Source organism: Linepithema humile, chromosome 2 (genome assembly GCF_040581485.1).
Source record: "Linepithema humile isolate Giens D197 chromosome 2, Lhum_UNIL_v1.0, whole genome shotgun sequence".
NCBI classification, from domain to species: Eukaryota; Metazoa; Arthropoda; class Insecta; order Hymenoptera; family Formicidae; genus Linepithema; species Linepithema humile.
The window spans coordinates 19,417,392-19,440,662 of NC_090129.1; the positions used below are offsets into that span (position 1 = coordinate 19,417,392).

Sequence of the window (23,271 nt, forward strand, 5' to 3'; positions counted from 1 at the left end):
AATTAGTAGTTATATAATTTAATTGTTGTAAAGTAAAAAAATATGTTTATAGACATGCTTGATAATTTGCTTCAAAAATGTTCTAAATGAACTAAATCAAAGGTTTTTCGATTTTATAAACAATCTTATAAAACAATTGTGAGATAGTCATTTCAACAGAATAGATGAAATGACGAGGATAATAGTTACAGTTTTTTGTATTTATTTGTGACATTTTTCTCGAGTCGCATAATATAATATTCAGTAACTGTATTTACAAGTCATCGATCCAGTGCATAGACTAAACGTATTTTAGTTTGCTCGGGTATCGATTTATTTACAAAAATGCGTCTTCGTATTACGGAGCAACTTTTTTAAGTCCGCAAATGCGTGGGACAGTATCTCAAATATCTTCCATTTAATGAAAGCAGAAATATATGTAATCACCGCGATTGCATCTTACAAAAAAATTTAAGTGAAAGTTCCTCTTGCGCCTTAATGATAATTACTTCACTTTTCCTCTTGTTCTCCATCAAATATTGGTAAAGAAGCTTCGTCGCCCTCAAAAAATGAAGCTAGATATAAATTACACTCTTCAGAGACATAACAGACATAATCCTAAATATCTCAAGAAAGAATTATCAAGAGAACTGATGGTTACATTGAATTCTGGTGTAGAAACGTGGGGTACACAGTGTCCCAAAGAATATTTTTCAAATAAACTTTTAGTTTCAAACATTCTCTAACTTGAATCAATTATTAAAAATTGTTTTGTCAACTTATTTCGCTAAATCTAATTACTTTTAAATATATATAATATCTATGTTTTATTTCGGAGTACTCAGTACCTCGCGCTTCCTTTTACGATGTAGCAAATTAACAATAGCGTAATGTGACACTTGGAATTTGCATGGTCTATATATATATATGTATGTAATGTCGAAACGGAAGATGTTCTTGGTGGTACTTGCATTAAGATATCATGGTTGAATGACTTAAATTCCTTTTACTCTTCGTTCTAATACACTTTGTACACTTATGGACGCTTGAAATAAGCTTATATAGTGATGGATCGGTCGGAGATTCAATCTGAACAATCGCGCTTAATATGATCGCCAAATGAGAAAACGTCGATGAACGAAAATGCTATTGAAACGAGATCTCTCTGTCACGCGTGCCGCCGTACAGTAATTGTTTATAACATTGTTTCATTCGATCCTACAAACGTAAACAATTACAATTAGCGCAATGTTAGAGTCCCATTACGCCGCTTTGCATTTCTCGAATTTTTGCTAATCTAATGTATAGATATATTATAAAATTAGCGAACGTCATTGATTAAAGCATATTATCTGCACTATATTTGTAATCGTCATCTACATGCAAACTACTTTTTCAATATATATATTTTAATACTTTTCAATGCTTATTAATATATATATATACATACATATAGAAGTGCATATATAAAGCAACCAAAAGCTTGTGCGGTTTTTCATATCAAATTTAATATAAAAAACTACACAAACTTTTTTAGTTACCTTAGGAGTGCATTGATACATATATATTAATACGTCGACTCGCACTTGTCACTAAATTGTTGAAGATAGATGATATTACAAATATAGTCTCTTCGAAGGTAAGCTCTTTTATAAAATATAGCTGTGTGAAGATGTTATGTATCGGATAACAGATGATTAAATCATGATTAAATCATGATTCATTCATGCTTTAACATTTAGCTTTAACAACATGCCAAATGATAACAGGAATGATAAATGAATACAGATTAATTTGACACTGTATCACAAATAATAATGTTTGCGCTAGTCTAATTTACAGATTTTGTGTTCACGCATAATTTTCGTCAAACTGATTTATACGGAATTTCCAGAAATTATTCATATTATACAAAAATAAAATATTTTTTTCACAATCATTGCAAAATAATCATAAATTTCGTTATTTTTTTGTTGTGTTTCTAAATTTATGTGAATTTATTTCATATGAAATAATCTTTGTGTAATATTATATATGATTAAAAAAGAAAAAGATTATCATATGCAATAAAGCAAAATACGAAACTAATTAATATTCACAAATTAAAATATGTAACTCGTTTATGTAAATGTCATGCAATTAGTAGAGAGACATAAATACTAGTTTTTAATGTTCCTTTTGGCAAAATGCAATACTTTAAAGTATAATTATATGTTTAACGAACTGTGACATAAGAAAAATGCAATTATGCGCGCATAATGAGACTCTAATGTACATATATAGGGAAATAGTAAATAATGCTACCTACCAAAACGTAAGACAAAGTAAACTTTTGAAGACAGAATTATCGTTTGAAAGTAGGCCGAATATTCTCTTTGCCATTATATGGAAATTGTTAATCTCAAAGTGAGCAATTAAATCGAAAGCAAACACATGGCTATTAAACGGTATCGATCTTTCACAAAGATATCTCGTTTAGATTGATCCTCTATTGGCTGGTGGAATGTTCTCGTTTCCTTTAATTAATTCTGCGAACGATTTTTCTACATATCTTCCGAGGTTTTTTTTTTTTCATTAAGAGACATGTCAGTCTATCTACCTGTTTCGATCAGGATAATGACACCGCACTCTCACGCGCTTCTTCTACGAAGTATATATTATATATTTATTTTTTTTTAATAATATACGTATGACTTGATGTCATGTTCATCGTTTTATCTCATAACGCTGTTAATAAGGTCGTATCGTTTTGCGGTAATACGAATAGGATATTAAATACGACATCACCACTCTGTGTAAGTAATCGCAATCGGGTGCTAGCTTGCAGCTCACGAGTTGGAGGAGTCCGCCGTATTATTTGCCTAAGGGATTTTGCAAGTCCCGTCGTAAATAAGCAAGCGACGTATTCTAGAAATAATACTAGATTAAACGTTTCGACTATCTAAACCTTATTCCTGGCGACAACGATAAGTGTTCTTTTTTTTATTTTTTTTTTTCGCATTAGACATTACGCAATATGTAGACTACATCTTTATGCCTGCTGCTGAGACAGGATAAGAGTATTTATTCCGTTTTGTGCTTCCCGGATTTGAGGAAATTAATCGTGCAACACGGTGCTTTCAATATTTACGAATCATTGCCAAATACAATCATAGCACATCTTCATAACTTACAATTTGCAAGGTTGTAAGTCAACTTTTATAACTATCAATTGACAAAATAAAATTAAGGGAAATATTTTCTTGGAATAAATACACGTTGAAATCAATTGATTAGGTCGCCAAACAAATTTTACAATCTTGGGCAATGAGACGCAAACGCGTAAGAAACTTGCAGTCCTATCTTAGGCAAATAGATTTTATCCTGTTGTCATTTAGAAAGTACGCATATCAAGCTCCACAGCTTGTCATAATCAACAATAAGAATTTTCACATTTTTTTTTCAGTCTTATAAGCAATACATCGTTTTCGTAGAAAGCTATTCACCTTTTTCTGCGTTCCTTAAACGACCTCCATTTTTTTTAACATCACATACTATCCTGTACATTTGTATTCTTTAAATAACATTCCGCGAAACTTGGAAAAATGGCTTCACAAACGATGTCACCGATTCTTTTTCTTTTCGACGAAAAAAGATCTTTCAAAAGAGAAGTACTGCCCAACCGATTAACCGACTATTCGTAATCAAAATTGCATTACTTCGTTAAACTCTTTGTCGATACGAAGACTTGATAAAAAGATCTACATAGGCGAGCACCGTTTTGTAATTCAGCGGCGGTGTATTCAGCATTCGTGCGTAGGACACACCAGGTATCGGGTGCTTCGGACATGAAGGGAGATGTACCGCGAAGAATACCGTATTGTTCGCAGTAACGTTACCGATTTGCAATCTCTCGCGCTTGCAAAACTTTCAACATAATCCGACAATACAGTACAATATCACTTTAGTTATGCACTATGGTTGATGCATGTTGCAGTTTCTCGAGCTCCTCCAACGACAGGACGTTCGTCTGCACGAGTTCCGGCAGCTTGCCAGCCCGCGCTTGAGCGAGTAGTTCCGGGCTGAACCATCGCGCGAGCTGATTAGATGTTGGCGAGAGGTCACCTCCGTTACTGCCCACAAACCCGAGGCCCGGCGAAGGTTGACGGCCAACCGGCATGTTCATTTGCTGCGATCGCATCGCACGTCCATCTGCGAACATCCCATCATCATTGTTATAATGGTTACCGTTTGAATAATAAAAGAAATACTATTAGCACGTATCGTGTAGAATAACTACACGACAGTTGGATAAACGCCAACGATAGAGAATATTTATATATGCTAACATTGTGATATAAAGCATCTCGAGATAGTTAATGATTGTTTACTTAGTTCAATCCAAAGGTAAATGACATCAAGACGGGATTAAATGAGGGATAGCTATGAATGGCTCGCTACTATTCCGGTTTCTGAATACCGTTGCACGCAATTTGATTTGGGAGAGGAGAAACACCTGAAAATCGTCGTGAATAGGAAAACACTCTGAGTTCATTAAAGATCGATACTTATAGAAGCTAAAAATTCCTGAGAATTCTTTTTAGTAAAACACTCTCATCGTTATTTCGCCGTTCAAATCATTACCTGTGCGACTGGAATTGTAATTTTGGTTCACGACAAGTTGCATCGGTGTATTTACACTCCGCTGCGGCGGTTGCTGCTGCTGCTGCTGCATGTTGGCGGTTCCATGCGGCGGTTGTTGCTGCATATTGGCGAGATGCGACGGGACTTGCTGAGTCTTCATTTGAGTATTTATAGGATTTGACCTCTGATTCATAATCGAGTTCTGCGCCACGTTGTACTGCGGAACGCTGTGATGCGGCGGTAGCGAGGTCGCCATCGTGTGCTTAGATCTCGGTGGGTTGCCGTAAACGTTTGAGACCGTCCTGTGCTGATGCTGTTGAAATTCTGCATTTCCCGCATTGTATTGGAACTGATTGCCGCTTGTGTTGTTATTGTTGCCGCCTTTTACTATAGGTCGACCTAAAATTAGAATTTCGTGATTAGAATGATCAATAGTTTACATCATCACATCTTTTATACAAAAATAATAGAACCATTGAAAATTTTAATCTTGTGGAAATCTATAGTTTTCTAATCAGATACTAATACATCAGATTTTTTCCCCAGACTTTTCCCTATAATATTTTACAAGAGTTAAGAGAAATAAACCTGGATGTTGTTTAAGCGATGGATTCGACCATGTCGATTGGACAGCTTGCGGTCGTAATGCGGTGTGTCTCGAGAGAGCCCCGTGCGCAAGTAATTGTACTGCAGACTGCATTTGTTGCATTTGCGAAGCCTGAGTTTGTGTGGACATTTTGGATGGGTCATTGCTGCTTCCTATATCAAGATACAAAATCATTTTGTAGTACGAGCAATTATATAAAATTAAAGCTGAACATTTATGATACCGCAAAGGTTAATGCTTTCTCAATGTTAATGCTTTTTCTTAAATTTTTAATATTTATATATATATATCTAAATTAGAAGCTTTTTAATTTATGATTTATGTAATGTTTACGTACGTATAAACATCGATTCGTGAAGCAATAAATCTACTGAATATTATTGATTGAAACATTGAATTATCTCTAAGTGTCTTTCTGTCATATTTTATAAATAAGATTATATTATGAATGTCTAATTAATAATCGTTACCAATAATTCAATCAAAGTAATATAATACAGCTGTTTGTATATATTATATTTATTTCTCTAAAGCACAAAATAACATGCAAATTTTGGCAAGCGAAAAGATCAAGCAAATAGGATAGTATTAGAAAAAATGAAAAACCCAAGAATAGGTGAAAAGATGCAATACTACTAAGAGGAAAGAAAATGTGAGTATGTGTAAAAGAAAAGTTAGAGCAGATGAGAGAGATAAGCCTTTTATTATTAAAAAAAAAAACCTATTCCAACATACTATTCAAGAGAGTAATAAATCTATGTTAAGAAATGAAGAGTTTATTTTATAAAGTGCGTATCTCTTTGTATCACATATAAAATAAAAATAATATACTTCTAAACATCTGTCAGATCAGAGAGCCTTCTGAGCCTTCTCCAGCTTCTAGGCTTTCCAGCATTGAAGACGTTAAGAGAAGAAACAAAACAGCTGTGCTTTTTCATTATAACGCAAAAATAATAGTAAAAAACAAAAATATAACTCTGGACAACAATCAAGAATCATCATTTTATGAAATAGCTAATTGCACTTTATGAAACTCCTCATCCACGAGATAGCGCAATTAAACATTTTTTTTTTTTAATCGTGGATTGCAAGTAACGTAGCAATTTTACGATTCAACGGTCTCAACTTCTATGTTAGCTGTAGAAATTTTAGCGTTTGATGGCGTAGATGTGGTGATTATGTTATTCTCTTCCGGAGTTTTCAGCTCAGACGATTCGCTTGGTGCTTCATCGATCGAGACACAATTGTTATTGTTGGTATCGTTATCAACATCTACTACATTGGACTCAGTTGCTTTTGCGTCGTCGTTTGCATTTTCATTAACATCAAGGAAAACATTTTCCTTTGCTGTGATAATATTTGAACTATCATCCGTGTCTTTTTTCTGCAGTATTGAACACAAATATTTGGTTTTTAATGCCGATTCTTCCGTGCCGGGAGCGATATTATTATTTGTATGATTAGCTATGGCAGATTGCAGAAAGATCATTTTGAGAGTTTCATTTTGCACTTTATTGACAAATTTGGAAAATTTAGACGTATCGACGGAAGAAACGGCGGCGTGCATCTGATTATTTTCACACTGAGGCATGCCGGAATGATTAATGTCTCCATTAATTGTGGGAGTAGTAAAGGAAGCCGTTTCTACTTGGCGGAATTGATTCGCACCGTCGGGTTCCTTATCAGCAGTCATTTTACGTAAAACGGAGGTTGGAGTAAAAGCGAGCGGACTGGCTGTTTGCTTAGCTGGTGAGTTAACAGGACTAGACGCGCGCTGCTGCTGAACTTGTTGCTGCTGCTGTTGCTGCTGCTGCTGCTGTTGTTGTTGCTGCTGCTGCTGCTGCTGCTGCTGTTGATCCTGCCGTTTACGGAAATTCTCACGCTGCTCCTCCAATTTCTTCTTAATTAAAGCACCTTGCATTATGGATTGAGTGTGCATAACGATCTCCCGTGGCGACGGTACTCTGTGTGGCATCACTGTTATAATAACAATGATAATAATTGTTTAACACCTTCCTCAATTTAATTAATATTGCCTAACCATAATCTATCTGTCGAAAAAATCTGGTAAAATATCGAGTAATATTCTACTGTATGCCGTCTCCTATGTCTTCTAAAAGTTTCATATTTGTGTAGATTTTAACGTTATACATCTTTTTTTGCCCGCGCATAGAAAATCGCAAGTATTTTTTATAATGAATAATATAAAAAAAAAAATTGCAAAATACAAAGTCGCATTTACTAAGTTACCTGGATGTTGTACTGTTAAAGTACTAGGACTAGCGGCTAAATTTGGCGATATTATTGGAGGCGGGCAATAAGCTGCATTCCAGACACAATGCAAAATCATATAACTCAGTAAAATTTCGAGCTCCTAACGTTTGATCGATGTTCAAAAGGAAGAGAGGAGAGAAGTGCAGAAAGACTCACCATTGTTCATCGGGGATGGAATTCTCTGTTGCTGCTGCTGATATAGCATCTGCTGCAGGATATGATCCTGGGGGGTGGGAGCAGTGGGATGAGGATGCGGACTTATAGTACGAGGTGTGGTGCCACCGTACATTTTCAAAATGTTCACCAAGACTTCCCGATGGCGATGCTGCATGGCGGGATTCTGTCGATGTGATACGATTACAAAAAAAGATCTTTACATTAGATACTCCCTAATAAATATAATAGTTTAATGACACGATAATTTACCTGCAACTGTTGTATGAGATGTTGTCTGGTGATCTCCCCTTGCTGCAGACCTTGAATGATCGCTTGAGCTTCCGGTCGTTGCAAAAGCTCTTGGCTCGACGCGACATTGTTTATCATTATTTGCATCTCCGTCGGACTGACACCTAACATTCGTTGATTGCCCATCATCATTGACATCATGGCATCGGAATGTCGCTGTTTCTGTTGTTGTTGCTGCTGCTGTTGCTGTTGTTGCTGCTGCTGCTGCTGTTGTTGTTGTTGCTGCTGCTGTTAATAAAATATGTTATTTGAATACATTCATCGCGCATCGTTAATTAAATAAATGGTTACATCATACCTGTATTTGCAAGACTTTCATTAGGTTCTCGTGCTGCATCTGAGCCTGATGCGGATGCTGCGTGGGACCAAGAGGTCCGACATGATTAAATGTCGTAGTATGAAGTGTTTCCGCGGGCGGCTGCTGATGCGGCATCGGCGGTTGCTGGGTTTTCAGTTGCGAATTAAGCAGCTGGAAAAGAGAATGTGAATCATTATATACGTTTAATTAATATTTCGGGGAAAATCACACGCAAACTTACTTGCATTAACGTTACAGGTTGTTTTTGAGTGATAGGTCCGTTAGCTGCAGGCACAGCTTGTCCTCCAGTCACTTGAGCAAGCTGAAAAATTAATTTTGAATAAGTTTAAAGTTTCGATAAGCGAAGTGAGACGATTGTTCGATTAGCGACGCACCAATTTTTTAAAAGCAGAGAGATCTTCTTCAGTCTTATTTACACGGGGTGTATCAGTCGAAGTCGCAGGTGGAGGAGCACCACCCCGCATGCGTGCTTCTAATTCCTCTAAGCTGTGCACAACTTTTCCACCAACTTCTAGAAAGAAATTCGAATCTTTCATGTTTTGCGTAAAATTATAATATTTCACAGTGATATTTGTGCAAACAATATTCGCCTTACCCAAATCTTTAATAGAACAATTCTTCATCATGGGAATAGCCGTGTTGGTCGCGTCGCCTTGGCCGTTTTGATTCGGCTTATTACCGCGATGTAGCATTTCCAATAACTTAACGCCGTTCGTAGCCGTGTTGGCGTTGTTCGTCGTGTTGGCCGGAGAAATTGGAGCGAAGTAGGTGTTCGATTCTGTCACTGATGGTATCTGTATGTTCGGCTCGGTGATGTCGTTCAACAGATTATTCAGCAGTTCATCTTGTATGGAAGTTCTACGACTGTCCGCCTGCTGAATTGGACTTTCCCTCTTAAACCACTGACTGAAGCGGGAACCGGTGCCACTGTTGGAGCCAACTCCGTTCTGCGAACAAGGAGAAAACGATGTATTCAAGCGACATGGAGAAATAAAATTACTTTCGACAAAATACAAAGATGACGACTTACCGTTAACAGTCCGGAAACACCGGGGAACGTATCGGACTTCAGGAAATCGTCCAGGAACTTCAAAGGATGCGAGTCCTCCTGATTCTGATTGGCGTTAGAATTCTCTGCGGATTCGGACGTCGTCTGTTCGGTCACGGTGCTCTCACTGACGTCATTCTCCTTGGTCTGAGTGATGGAGGATTGCTCAGTCTGTTCAGAGATCGGAGAATGCGGCGCCGGTACAACGTTCATAGGTTGATCCATCACGGTGGGTGTGCTTCGGCCTTTCGGGCCCGCCGAGCTCTCGCTCGCTTTATCATCCTTCTCCGTGGAGTTCTTCTTGCCCCGTTTCTTCTGCGCGGGCGTCTGCTTCTTGCTCTTGGCATTCGTATTACTGCTGTTCACCGCCTTCTCCTCCGGGATATCCTCAAAGCCTCTCAGCTCGATGGTATCGTGCTGAGACGTAGGCCCGGAGCTGAACCATTCGGGCTCGTCCAACTCGCGATTGTCGCTGTAAGTTCGTCGACGATCGTTGCCAAATCTCTTCTCGCGCCCACGATCCTTGTCGCGATCCGTTTGATGATTGTTCCGTTCGTTTCGCTCCACTCCTCTATCGCCGCGATCGCGCTCTCTATCGCCGCGATCACCGTAATCCCGGCCGAATGATCTCCGCTCGAATCTCTCGTCCCGCTCGCGCAGATTGTCACGATCACGCTCTCTGTCCCGTATATCGCGCTCTCTGTCCCGCTCCTTCCCGTCGCGATTATCTCTGTTATCGCGATCGCGCAGAGAACCGCCGCCGGCCGTGCCTGACCTAAAGCCGTAATCCGCTCGTTCGGGTTCGATCTTCTCGTTCTCCGATCTGAAGTCCCATATATCCCGCGTCAGAATCCTGCCGCTGCCGATTCGGCGAACAGGCTCGCGGTGGCTCACCTGAAAAGTGTTCCGTAACTGTGTTTATAAACACGATGTAGTGCGACGCAAGTGGAAGCGAACGCTGGATGGATGTGTCTCGATAATACAAATCGATTGAGCGATAAGAATGTACCTCTGTTTTGCCAATAGGGCTCTCCGGACGACGATTTGGTGGCTGACTCACGTTAACGAAACATCCCGAGTTAAAACTTCTTCGTTGGGGGCTCAAAACGATGCCGTCTTGCTCCTTACGTATTCGGTCCCGTGGGTCGCCATTGTTACGTCGCTTACTATGATTCTCAGTGATTTGATCACTACGTCCAGTCCGTTCCTCTTTCGGGGGTGTATCACTGCGCTTTCTGTCCGAGTGCCAACGTTCAGGATCCCAAACACCTCGCGCGCTGCAAGCGAAAGAGAAGATGCTGTGAAACATTAATATTCCGCGAGAAGATTTTAATAATAATACCCTCGCCACACGCACTTGTTGCAAGCAACGTCCAAGAATGCAGGCCTAATTTTCGACAGTCGTAAATTTTTTATCAGCATCAACTCCTCCTAAAAACATAAGAAATATGTAAAACAATAAACACTGCGACAAACAACGCTCGTAAATATCAGTTAAGCAACATGTGAGAACAATATTTACCCGAGAATATTGAAACTGAGGTCTGGAACGGCCTACTTCCATGATTGAAGTGTCAGTCACCTCTCCGGCCACCGACATTGATATAATGGCCTCATCTCCTGCAAAATGACAAAAAAAAAATATATATATATACATATATATATATATGCAGCCATTACGGGAAGGAATGTAGCGATAAGACCAGATCGCCTCGTTTTCGACATAAAACCAATCGAAATTCAACAATGGCTAATCCACAGAAAATTTCAAGGTCACACTATCTTCTGATCGTAATCTTACAGCCGCTACATGTACGAGCGATTATTGGAATGACTCGGCGCAACGCGATTGTACTTACGAAAGGTCACCCGCTTAAGAGGATTGACGGATTTGTTTTTCCGAAACCAGCGGCAGGACCTAGTCTGCATGACCAAGGCGTCCAGGAAAGGGGACCCCGTTGGCCCGACTAGCGGACGCTTCCGCGGGCGCCGGTGCCAATTCGATCCGATAAAATTCTGGACGGCAATGAGTCTCATTGCAAAATCACTTGTCTCGCAGAAATCAAGTGAGAAATTGGTATAGGAAAACCTTTCTAAATCTGTCGGGTCGCTCTGCCCTATCTAACCGTCGTTGTATCTACTCGCGCAAACGTCTCGCTAATGTAAACAAACAGGTGAAGGGCAAATAGTCTGTGAATTCCCGAGTCGAAGTTTGGTCACGAATAACGTTGGCCCGTAAATCAAACAAAAAGATTCTCTCATAAAACTCGTTAAAAACCTCTGAAGCTCGACAGTAAAACTCGAATGAGATCTGAATATCGAAAAAAATCTCTCTCTTTCTCTCGTGGATCTTAAGGCCTGTGGAAGACGATTCCGAGAAAACTTGTATGAATCTCTCGTTCTTTTACCAAAGCAATGTGAAAAACACTTTTTTTTTTCTCTTACTGAAGAAAAAATAAGAATTTTTTCAAATACGCTAGATTATAAAATCGCTTATTCCCGTCATCAAAGAGTAAGTATTTGATGTTAGAAATAATGGTCAACTAGATAGATATGTTCACTGCCTGTATATCACTCGCACGACTCAATGTACTGAAGAAATGTACATATATAAACAGATGTGTAAGAAAGTACGATGCAGACTGACTAATTCCAAACTGCTCTCACACAAGATAATACTCTCACAAGCCAATCAAAGCTTTCCTGAGAAAATCCTAGACAAGGCAGTGCGTGATTGGTCACAAAGATGATTTAAATGTAACTGATCTTGGCATATATGGACATTTCTAGATGCTGTGATCGTCCTACAAACACAAAGATATATAAAGTTATATCGAATAGAATATATCATATTAAGTTATTTGTAAAGTATAAAATTCTTTGCTTACTTTAGGATGTTACTCAAATTTATATAGAAAGCATGGATTCTGTTAATTTCATGAAATATTTAATGGTTCTAAGTATATAAAATAAAATTAATTAATAAAAACAAGGAAAGAAAACACAACTAATGTTAATATAATTTTTAATGTACACTATCTATATTGAAGAGTGGATCAAAAAGAAGAAGATAGCAAAATTAATGGACAGTGGACTGCAACTTCTATTGCTTTGATCAGCTCTCTGTTTATACATACGCACGCAATGCACAAATAGATCAAAAATAGATAAACTTTTTGTGAAGAAATGAAAGAAGAGCGAATACCTACAATATTGAAGCAAACTGATAGGAGCATTCCCTTTCTCTCACATTGCTTTTAACATTGGTTTTATGTGAATCGACATCATGTCTGTTCTATTTAGCTACACCTTCCGTATTTCCGTTTTTCCTCTTTCTCTCCGCAAACATGGTGGGCTACACGCTTATATCTCGTGCGAAAAACGTGTCACATAAAACAGCCAAAACGAAAAAGATAAACTTATTTTCGTTAAAGAAAAATAAGCGAACTCTCGTGAGAGGTTATTTCCAACATTGTCAGCGGCAATGAGAAATTTCGCGGAATTCTCGTTCACTTCGGAAATAATAATTTGAATAAAAAGAAAGTCATTAGACGATAATTATCAAACAGAACGTACCTTCTTCCTTTTTCGTTGTCGTTGCCGCGGTCGTCGTCGCCGTCGCCGTCGCCGACGTCGTCGCCGTTGTCGTCGTCGTCGTCGGCGACGGCTGTTTGTCACTTGTCACAGACTCAACGGACATCGCGTCGCCTGGATTACGTTGGTGACCTCGTCGGCTGGTGGAGGATAAGTGTCCTTGACGCCTCTTCGATTTGTTATCTACTAAGATCCTTTATGTGATCTCTATCTACGTTTTGTACACCATACACGAGCAGCGGTACGTAACACACACACACACATACAAACACACGTATCACACGTAGACACCAACACAGCAGACTGAACGCGCGCGCGGAATCGCCAGCTAGCTCGCTCGCTCGCTCGCACACACAAGAGGGCAACGCGTGCACCTATAATATACGCACGAAGTTTTACACCTCTGGTTATATATATGTATATATATTGCTTAGTACTGCTTAGTATCACAGACTGGTTTTCCCTTCTATGTCCCACGGCACAGGCAGCAACGACGAAGCTTCGACGAGGCGGTGTGTGTGTGCTTCTTTTTCCCGACCGTTTCGATGAAGAGATGAACGAATAGAAGCAGAAGGGCGGGAGGGGGAGAAAGAGAGAGAGAAAGAGAGGAGAGAAAGAGAACACGGGATGAGGAAAAGAGCGTGTTTACGGGATGCTGAGAGAGCGAGAGAGAGAGTCTACACGCGAAGCTGCGCGGACGGGTGGGCTTTTGACGGATACTCGCAAGCGGCACGATCGCGTGGACTTTTTCAGTGTACGTGTCGCCAAACAGTCATCTCATGTCACAGTCCCTGTTGCAGCTCCCCTGCCGATCGCCGTCAGTCCATCGATCTGTATCGCACAAACAACCGACGATAAAAAAAATCTCCCGTGTATACACACACGCGCGCGCGCGACACTTCAGCTCTCACTCGCTTTTGCGGTGCAATGCAAAAATAGAAAATGGCGTACGTCGAATCCCCACTTCTGCCGCTGCTGTTTCACGTTGCCTCCGCGATCCCTACGACGAGCAGCGAGCGTTTCCGTAGCGCCGAGGTGATTAGAGCGAGGGGAAGATGGAGTTTACGGTACGGGTCCCTGGAAGGACAGAGACGGGCGCTAGCGACGAAGGCGCTGTCATCAATGAGGGTTCGACGGCCACTACTATTTGTCGACGATTAAAGTCTATTCATAATCGCTCTGCATAAAGGATTATTCATAGGATTTGCGTAGAAAAATTGTCCAATCTATGTCTAGTAACTTTTGTACATATGTTTTGTACATATATTTTAAGGTGTATGCATGACACAACGCGATTAACTTATGATTAACTTCACTTGCCGATGCGTTGCAAATGTTAACTCTTTTTATGTATTCTGGGTTTTATTTTGTAAAATTTATTTTTTAATTAAATATTGTCCACATTTTAAAATGATTATTTTTACAAAAATCACGATTATGCAACTATTGCGTGGCTGGGCGCAGCCAAATAATAATGATAATTTTACAATATCTCGTTATCGCGAATCTTAAGAGCTAATAAAAATAAAATATATTTAATATTTATTAATCTATATTTAATATTTGTGGCAAAATATTAAATTGTTATTTGTTATTGCTATGGAATATATTTACCGTAATACAAAATCTTTTACGCATACTGTTTTCTCACTAGGATTTTGTTGTGAGTGTAATACTTGGTTATATCTCAATAAATGAATAAAATGTTTTGCATGAAGTTTTATTACATTTTGCATATATTAAGATTACATATTCTATTATCTTTCAGTACGTTTGCATAAGTCAAGCCTTGCTTTTGTTCCAAAATGCAACCCAGTGAGAACAGAAGATGTGATGAGATTAAAAGAATTTATCAACAAACATGATCGTTTGTGCATATTAACTGGAGCAGGAATATCCACAGAAAGTGGTATTCCCGATTATAGATCAGAAGAAGTTGGTCTTTACGCTCGAAGCAATCATAAACCAGTTCTGTATCAACAATTTTGCAAAAGTGAGGCAATCAGAAGACGATATTGGGCTAGAAATTATATTGGCTGGCCAAGGTGTTTATTTTTTTGTAGCTTATATTATATATTTTTGTAGGAAAACGAATAAAAATTAATAAATTGACATTCTTTATCAGCTATACCTTTGCAGGTTTTCATCTCTTAAACCGAACATTTCACACAAGATATTAAAAGAATTGGAATCTGTTGGGAAGGTACAATGCATTGTTACACAAAACGTTGACAATTTACATTCAAAAGCAGAAAGCAAGAACGTAATAGAGTTGCATGGAACAGCATTTAAAGTTATGTGTCTCAATTGCGATCATAAAATATGCAGACACAAACTTCAAAAGATCTTCCAGGAACTTAATCCATCTATGACTGCAACTACTCAAATGATAAGACCTGATGGTGATGTGGAATTATCACAGGTACATAAATCAATTTTATCTGTACGAGCTATATAATTTAGTTTAAATAAGAAAATACTTTTTGAGACATATTTCAACAAAATATTCTTATTAGACACAAGTGGAAGGCTTTAACATTCCTGCTTGTCATAACTGCGGTGGTATTTTGAAACCGGATATTGTATTTTTTGGCGACAATGTGCCACATGGCACAGTAGAAAATGTGAAAAATAATGTGGAGAGTTCCGATGCTTTGCTAATTCTGGGGACAACTCTTACTACATTTTCTGCATACAGAATTGTACTGCAAGCAGTTGATGGCAAGAAACCAGTAGCAATAGTAAATATTGGTAAAACGAGAGCTGATGAATTAATGAACTTAAGAATAGAAGGTAGATGTGGAGACATTCTTTCAAAAGTTTGGCAATTAAATGCTAAAAACAATTATATAAGTTGATGACAAATATAGTTTTTAAATTTCAAATTATATTTGTGGTAATTTATTCAAGTGTTGTATATGAATAAAAAATATTTACTGTGCCATAAAATAATTTTTTTTAATTAATAAACTCAAAAAGGTGCAATAAGAATAAGCAAATATATTCTTGGAAAATTCATACTCTTCCTTCGTTTAATTCTGTATTCGAATTTTTTTCAGATATAAATATCCATTAATGCATATATAAATCCATTAATATATAATCAAATATATCAATTTTTTTAATGGGAAGACTTTGCCTCCTTTGCATTTTGTAAACTTTGAGTGATATACAATTTCGCTAAGCTTTGAGCACAGAATTGTGAGATGTGTTCACTGTACGTGTTAATCTGTCCAGCAACAATCATTGGATTCAACCTTGGTGGAACTGGCAGAGGTCTCATCAATTTATTGATATCATCGTCAGGTAGCGGTGGCTCGTCCTTCGCAGCTCTGGCAGCATTTTCTTGAGCTCTCTTAGCCAAAAGCCTGTTCTTATCTTGCTGTTGCCGAACCACCAATTGTTGATACCTATTGAACTTCATAGCTTCCTGATTCAGTTCATCTACTCGATCCATCAAGCATCTCAATTGATTCTCCAACACTGTAGCTGTTCCAAGATCCAAATACTTTGTACCCTGTTCCTCAGGAATCATTTCGTCCAACTCCGACATCATAATGTTTGTCAAATTGCTATTCTTTATAACCACTGGAATCTCAACAAAGAGACTTTCATATCCAATTTTTAAGGTACGCAGAGCTTCCGGAGTAAATTCACTCTCCTTGTACATTTGTATCGCTTGTGGAGTGAGACGGTATGCTTTGAGGGTCAAAAAACCTCTGGCAGATTTTGCTGTGTCGTAAATAAGCACAACTGACTCTTCAATAGAAGTTTGATAATGATATTGCGATTCCAACAAAGAAAGATTAAGGAAGTTGCCAACATCTGCACTCTGATACCAACCAACATGGAAGTGATCGACATTCACCCTGTAAGTTCATAAACAAAACAATCCTTGTTTTAGAGAAGTCTAACATTCCTGAACTAATTCTACGAATTGACACTTACCATCTTAGTCTTCGCATCATAGCAAGTTGATACTCCTCTTCGTCCATGATTTCGTCATTTTTAGGAAACGGGAAGCAGTTGGTGATCTCCAAGCGGTTTTGCACGACCAGACCAAGAAGAGCACCTTGAGCAACCTCCATGTTACCGGAGGACTCCTCGTGGCAATGCTTCACCATTTTCATCACAACCAGTCCGTCGCATTGCACATAATCTATACGAGGTTCCGCCTCGGGGATCCTTCTTGACGTCGCTCTCGACACCATTTCGACGGATTTAATCTCTCGTAACTAAAACACTTACACGCGCCCAGTCGAACTTACGTCAAAAGAGGTTAGCACGAAAGGATGAAAAACCCTTTGTGACGTCACTACATATCATTAAAGTGGTTTTTCATGTCTCAAATCGAGTTTACATGAATTCTACTGACGCTAGTTGTCGCTAGTTGTCGTTGATATCAAACGCTTGTTTAATATCGGTCTTAAAATTGGTTATATATTCGAACCGCGAAAAGTAGATGTTTACGTCGGTTGAGTACGTCAGAAGTTTAAATGTAGGTATGCCTGGTAAAACGGTTTTTCTTGAGCGATGTGTGATAACGATGATGTGAGAATTGCAGTGTTCCATTTTTTAAAAGACTGACAAGAGTAGTTTGTAAATTGCAGTAATCCACAGTATTACACTCTGAAAAATGAATGATATGCAAGTAAAACTTGATACATGGTTAAAATTAATACAATCAGAAAAATTGGATGAAAATCTATTGGAAGATATTCAGGTATGTCTGTTTGTTTAATTTGTGTTATTTGCAGAAACAGTTTAATTTTTAATATTTTATTTTAGACAAACATTCAGTGGTGGTCAGGCAATTTATTGAACAAGGTTGTCTTCAAATTACTGGTGCATTTATGTCGCACAGCAGAAAAATGTGACACACAGAACTATGAGACTGGAGAGAGAATTGCTGAGTTAACTAAGCTGCTGTGTTCATTATTGGTTGAAGTACCTGATGGCAACAATGACAACTTTGTCAAAATCTTGTTTAAAATTGCACGCTATTTGATCTCTCTGAATATGTATGAGGATGCAGCAGAAATATGTTGTTACTTACAGCCTGGTAATTTGTATAATCCTGAAAATGGCACTGTGGAACTCTTGAACAAAGTAATATCCTTATGGAGTGTCTTAATTAACAATACATTTGTCGCTTTTACTGCTGAATTTTTAAACACAGAACATTACAACCATCTAAAAATTCTCATAAGACATGAAATAAAAATAACTAAAATAATTACATATGAAAATTATACAAAGGATCTGATTGTGAAGATAAGCACATACTTAGATAGAATAGCTTCAATTGACAAGAAAACGAAGAAATATAATGATTTTTGCAATTATATACTGGAATATTTAACAGAAGTGCCGTTACGCTTGGATAAAGATGAAAAATATGTAATATATTACCACATACTTCGCATCATGTGTCATATAATACATATGACTGTTAATATAACTGATGTCGGCTGTACTGTAAAAACTTTTGATAAATTATTTAGTCATTTCAATATTCTCTTAGCGAGAGACAAAGAATGTCACTTATGCTTTCAACAATTTCGAAGCTTATGTACAACATTGTTAATACCAATTAAGAATTTTGTAAGTGATAGTGCCAAAAGTATACAAAATGTTATATGCTGTAATTTGAATATTGCTCAAAAATATGGATATACAGGAGGCCTTAAGCAAAATGCACTCATTATCGATGAAATAGTTGAACCCATGTTTACATACTGGGAGAAGTGCATAGAAGCTGATACATCTATGCTCAAGCATTTGGTTAATACTGACATTTTGCAAGAGATAACAAATTTATTTATAAATATAAATAAAAATGAGTTTTATTGTACGCAAGTGTCAAAGGAATGCAAGTGGTGTCCAGGGAAAGCATGTACAATTAAGAAGGATTTATACAATGTTATAATTATAAAAAGTAAACTTCTTAGTTTATTATGTAAGTCATACATTAAAACCATGTCAGAAAAAATGCAAATTCTTGACTATGCTGCAGAAATCTTGGAGCACAATGTAAAATCAGTCACCAATGAAATGAGAGGGAGCAAATGTAAACGTTGGATACAATTGTGGAATATCTGTTATTCTTTAGTTTATAATATGGGGATATTATCCGTCCATGTTTATAAGAAAAGCGTACATTTGTTCTCGTTGTTGTTCACTTGCATTTTTCAAACAAACTTTAAGTGCCTGGAAAGTTCTAAAGATCTGATAAACTCTGTTTCTCTTGCGCTAAACCAATTAAGTGTTGTACATTACAATAACAGTATGTATAGAGAAGCCATGACTGTATGCGCATTATATGCCTTGTTAACTTACAATCAACCCGATACAAAAGCTTTCTATATGTGGACAAAAATTAAGCAACATGTTTCTAAGGAAGATGCAAAATTAACTATCTTGGAATGCTTGAGGAACGATAAAGATGAGATAAAGAATAAAATGGGCTTTGAAGTTGACACTTCTAAGTGTGATCTGATTAAATTGTATTCACGGGAAGCAAAAAGTTTACTGGAGGCGAAGATTGCATTTACAACCGGTGTATCATCAGTTTTGAAAGAACTTAAAAAATTAAAGCCAAGTAATTACAAATATGCACATGTGATACAATTATTAGGATATTACATATTAGATTTTGAACATGACAGTTCTATTTTGGAGTATCATGAAGAAGCTATATTCAATTTGAAGCAGGACAAGGCGATCTCTATGTCTGTTCTTTGCTTACAAGCCAATTTAAATTTTTTTATATTTGTGGATAAGTTGCACGCAATTAAAGAGCAAACGCATATGGAAATGGAAACGATGAAATTTGCTCTGTGTGCTCCCAAGTTACCAGAAGTTAGCGAAACCAAATCTTCAAATGTAGTGCCCGCTTACAGTATGATAAATGTTAAAGAAGACTCCAGTCTTATGCCAAGTTTGCAAAAATGTTTGAAGAAATGGAAGCAGCTGTTTAAATGCGATATTGTAAGTTGATAAATATTTGTGTAGATAATTATTAGAATCTTTCTGATTCAATAATCATGCATAATAATTTTATTTTACAGAATGAAATTATCAAGAACTTGGAACCTAATCTTATACTGCACATGCTGATAACAGCTGGCGAATATTCCCGCCTATATCGTTATGAAGATTGTGAAGCTGAAGCATGGACATTGGCGTATGAATTAGCGTCAGAGATCAATGATTATTGTACTATTATTTATGGTATGTTTATTACAATAATTAATAGAACAAATTACAGCACGAGTCTCTCAGTGAGTTACAATAAGTTCATATAAATTTTAATAGTCACTGGTCGTTGTATTTCGTTGAGGCAAATTAATTATGATTGGATTGCTATCGCTAAGGAGCTTGCCATAAAGCACAAAGCTTCTGAGAATGAAGATGTAATTGATGCCATTGCTATCTTCTGGATAAGCTTAGCGGATCTCTATTTTGAATGTGGAAAGGTGAGACAATAATATAAAGCATACAAATATGTTCCACTCAACGATATCTACACTAATATGTAATTTTAATCTGTTTTTAGTGTGATGATGCTAAGCAATTACTTAAGGAAGCTAGACGTCTTCCAACAATTTCATTTCTCGATAATATATCTGTATATCTTCTAAGCCTAGATGTTATTATACGCCATCGAAATTTATATAAAAAAGATATGGAGCAAGAAAAGTATAGTTTGTACATTGTGGAAAGTCTGTTTGCGGTGAGGAGCTTGAATGAATCTCTGTTAACGAAAAAATGTAATTATAATTGACAAAACTGTTTGCATTTCCACTCGAATTAATTCTAGTAAAATTGAACTACATACATAACATCTTTTCAGGCAAGAACCAAGTGAGATATCTTTTCAGTTACGATGTGCTCTTCAACACAACAATCAATATATCCATGAAAATAAACAGTCTGTTATCTTCTCGTGGGATCAGTCCGGATTTAGTGCGACGTTTAAAATCGGCACAACGTTTAGGTGCAGTGATGCGCACCGCCGAGCTGCTCAAAGCCCTGTGTTACATCGATTTGTCACGTTCGCAATTGAATGATTGCGAGGTGAAGTTGCAAGGCCTTGAACATATACTGAACATGGAAACATTTCAGTTGTCAATGAATTCCAAGCCCATTCAAACGTTGTCGACTCATTTGATAACCCCCACGAAGTTCGTGGATCCTGTTAGAGATATACAAGAGCACAACTCTTCGCCAGTGCTCGCCAAGCAAGTCTTCGGTCTACCGAAATTCGCGCTGCATGTAGATTGCGATTGCTACAAGTGCGGCAATATGTCGTATCGATACTTGGTCTTCGCTACCACCTGCATCAGAGCGCAGTTGTGCGTTTTACAGAATCAGGACAGCACGGCACTCGATTACTTCCACGGCGCCTTCAAGATAAGACAGAAACTGTTCGGAGAGAAAGAGTCGGTTCTGCCAGAGAACTGGCCGCTTGACGAAATTGGGGTGAAGCGATTCTCTTGGCAAGCGCGATTCTACATCGCCGATTACGTACAGTTGTTGATCGACTTTTGTTATTTCTTGAAGATGAATGTATCGAGACAACAGGATGCGCTCGATATCATCAGCTTAGCGATCAATGTATGTCGCAAGTATAAATTGGAGGGCCATCCCGTCTACGTGTTTGCCAAAGAATTCGTGCTTGACACTGATTTCCAACCGGTACTGGATTCTTCAAGCTGCTTAAGTATGTGTTCTATCTAACGTACAATTCTTTCTTTTTTTCAATTTTATTTGTATAATTTATATAATTTCTCTTGCAGGCTATATGGTTCCACAGTCGTGCGACATTGATATAACCAATTATCTACAAGTCCCGACTGATCTGAACGTTTGTGTCACACCGGTTGCTAAAAATCGTAACGTTAAGAAACCTCTGTCGGTACGGCGTAAAGGAAGTCCCATAACTTGGAAAACAACTTCGAAAGTTAATAAGATATGGAGTGACGAAGACGACGATAATTCATCACCATCGTACTCGGCTAGAAAAATTAAACCGCGCACGAAGTTAGTGAGAAGAATTTTGGTGAACGACTTATCGGACGACATCACTGTGCTGGAAGATACGAAATCGAGAAATCGAACAGGAAATAGAAATAGCACGAAAAGGAAATTGATGAAGGATATTAAAACATCCCCCATAGTTTCAGATCTAACGCAAAATTTAGATTTTGATAAGCTAGATGTATCTACCACAACGGAAAATATTGATAAATTGATAGATAAAGTGGACAGTCTCGAAGTCGACTCAAAAACGTCAAAACGAAAAAGCGCTAAAAATACAAAACAATTAACAACCATTGATTACAACGCGAATGCAAATCAAGCTGAGGAGTTATATGATAAATTGAATAATTTAACAATAAAGGAAAAGACAAGTGATAATGCGGACTCTTTTACACTGACAAAAATTGAAAAAGATAATAGCTTACAAATTCCGAAAATTTCAGTGATAAATTACGAAGAAAAATCGAATGAAATTGCTGAGAAACAAAATACAGAAAATGCGAGTAAATCATTGGTGAATGAAACTAAAACTGCACGAAAATTTTTTAAACATACAAAATTAAGTACAAAGTTTGAAGTTTATAGTACAAGAACGACAAGATCCAGTGTCAGAAGGAAGAAAGAGGCAGAATAAAGATATTATGTTGGTGTAAGAGCTGTCTTATCCATCATAATTTTGTAAAATGAAGAATGACAGTGATGTGTGTATTTCATAATATAAAATATAAAAGTTAAAAATTTTCCAAGTATTTGGAGATACGTATTATTATATTATATTAATCAGATTGTAGGTTTTGCATGCTTATAAATTATTTCTAGTAATGAAACGTAACATATGGAATTCCACTTATTTTTTATTATATTTTATAAATAGTAATTAATTTTATCCCAATTAAATATTTTATAAACTCAATTCAACATTGTCGTTTTTCTTTTCAGAAGTATTTATTATTACTCTTAACATAAGTATCACACTGTCCCTATAATATAATACGTAACAATAAACTGCGATGCTACAAAGGAAATAAGCATGAATACATGCACATTATACAACACTGCCATCTTATGGGCTAAAAAAAGACAAGACTTTATTACAATATTTTTTTAAATCGATTTAAGATGTGAAAAATAATTATTATGCAGAATAAAAATGATAAGTAACATAATTTGCTTTAATCTCATGCGAGACACATTTCTTCTTCATGAAAGAAAACAATTATCCTGTTACTCTAAGTATATACGTATATAAGTATATATGTATATAAGTATACAAGTATATAAGTATATACGTATAAGTGTACATAATAATATATCAGC

The 23,271-nt window shown here is 37.2% G+C and overlaps 4 protein-coding genes across 12 annotated transcripts; 2 read left to right on the plus strand and 2 right to left on the minus strand.

The window, feature by feature from the left end:
* Positions 1-965: 965 nt before the first annotated feature.
* LOC105679066 (eukaryotic translation initiation factor 4E transporter) lies at positions 966-13,834 on the minus strand. Of its 8 annotated transcripts, none has more exons than XM_067348567.1 (15): positions 12,892-13,834; positions 10,838-10,935; positions 10,673-10,746; positions 10,325-10,592; positions 9,298-10,227; positions 8,863-9,214; positions 8,642-8,778; positions 8,488-8,568; positions 8,247-8,417; positions 7,910-8,176; positions 7,640-7,823; positions 6,878-7,186; positions 5,191-5,361; positions 4,603-5,001; positions 966-4,170 (listed from the first exon to the last, which is right to left on the minus strand). In XM_067348567.1, exons 1-15 carry the CDS (start codon positions 13,013-13,015, stop codon positions 3,923-3,925), a joined length of 3,813 nt encoding a protein of 1,270 aa, XP_067204668.1. In that variant the 5' UTR covers positions 13,016-13,834; the 3' UTR covers positions 966-3,922. The 8 variants fall into 8 exon arrangements, with proteins under 8 accessions (XP_067204668.1, XP_012234268.1, XP_067204667.1 ...); XM_012378845.2 differs by having other exon boundaries at positions 9,298-10,209; positions 12,892-13,827; XM_067348566.1 differs by lacking the exon at positions 12,892-13,834 and adding an exon at positions 11,175-11,964 and having other exon boundaries at positions 8,642-8,775; positions 9,298-10,209.
* A 201-nt stretch (positions 13,835-14,035) lies between these two features.
* Positions 14,036-15,797, plus strand: LOC105679070 (NAD-dependent protein deacylase Sirt4-like). Its single transcript, XM_012378849.2, has 4 exons — positions 14,036-14,572; positions 14,678-14,954; positions 15,049-15,331; positions 15,426-15,797. The coding sequence occupies exons 1-4, from the start codon at positions 14,509-14,511 to the stop codon at positions 15,765-15,767; spliced, it is 966 nt and encodes a 321-aa protein (XP_012234272.1). The 5' UTR covers positions 14,036-14,508; the 3' UTR covers positions 15,768-15,797.
* On the minus strand, positions 14,678-17,220 carry eIF3h (eukaryotic translation initiation factor 3 subunit h). Its single transcript, XM_012378848.2, has 2 exons — positions 16,858-17,220; positions 14,678-16,778 (listed from the first exon to the last, which is right to left on the minus strand). The coding sequence occupies exons 1-2, from the start codon at positions 17,118-17,120 to the stop codon at positions 16,031-16,033; spliced, it is 1,011 nt and encodes a 336-aa protein (XP_012234271.1). The 5' UTR covers positions 17,121-17,220; the 3' UTR covers positions 14,678-16,030.
* Positions 17,221-17,349: 129 nt separating this feature from the next.
* On the plus strand, positions 17,350-23,120 carry LOC105679065 (uncharacterized). Of its 2 annotated transcripts, XR_001101795.2 has the most exons (8): positions 17,350-17,632; positions 17,698-19,899; positions 19,980-20,142; positions 20,227-20,387; positions 20,468-20,681; positions 20,765-21,634; positions 21,711-22,655; positions 22,894-23,120. XR_001101795.2 is itself a non-coding variant. In XM_012378843.2 (7 exons), exons 1-7 carry the CDS (start codon positions 17,546-17,548, stop codon positions 22,586-22,588), a joined length of 4,575 nt encoding a protein of 1,524 aa, XP_012234266.1. In that variant the 5' UTR covers positions 17,350-17,545; the 3' UTR covers positions 22,589-22,867. The 2 variants fall into 2 exon arrangements, 1 of the variants encoding a protein (XP_012234266.1); XM_012378843.2 differs by lacking the exon at positions 22,894-23,120 and having other exon boundaries at positions 21,711-22,867.
* The last annotated feature ends 151 nt before the right edge of the window (positions 23,121-23,271 follow it).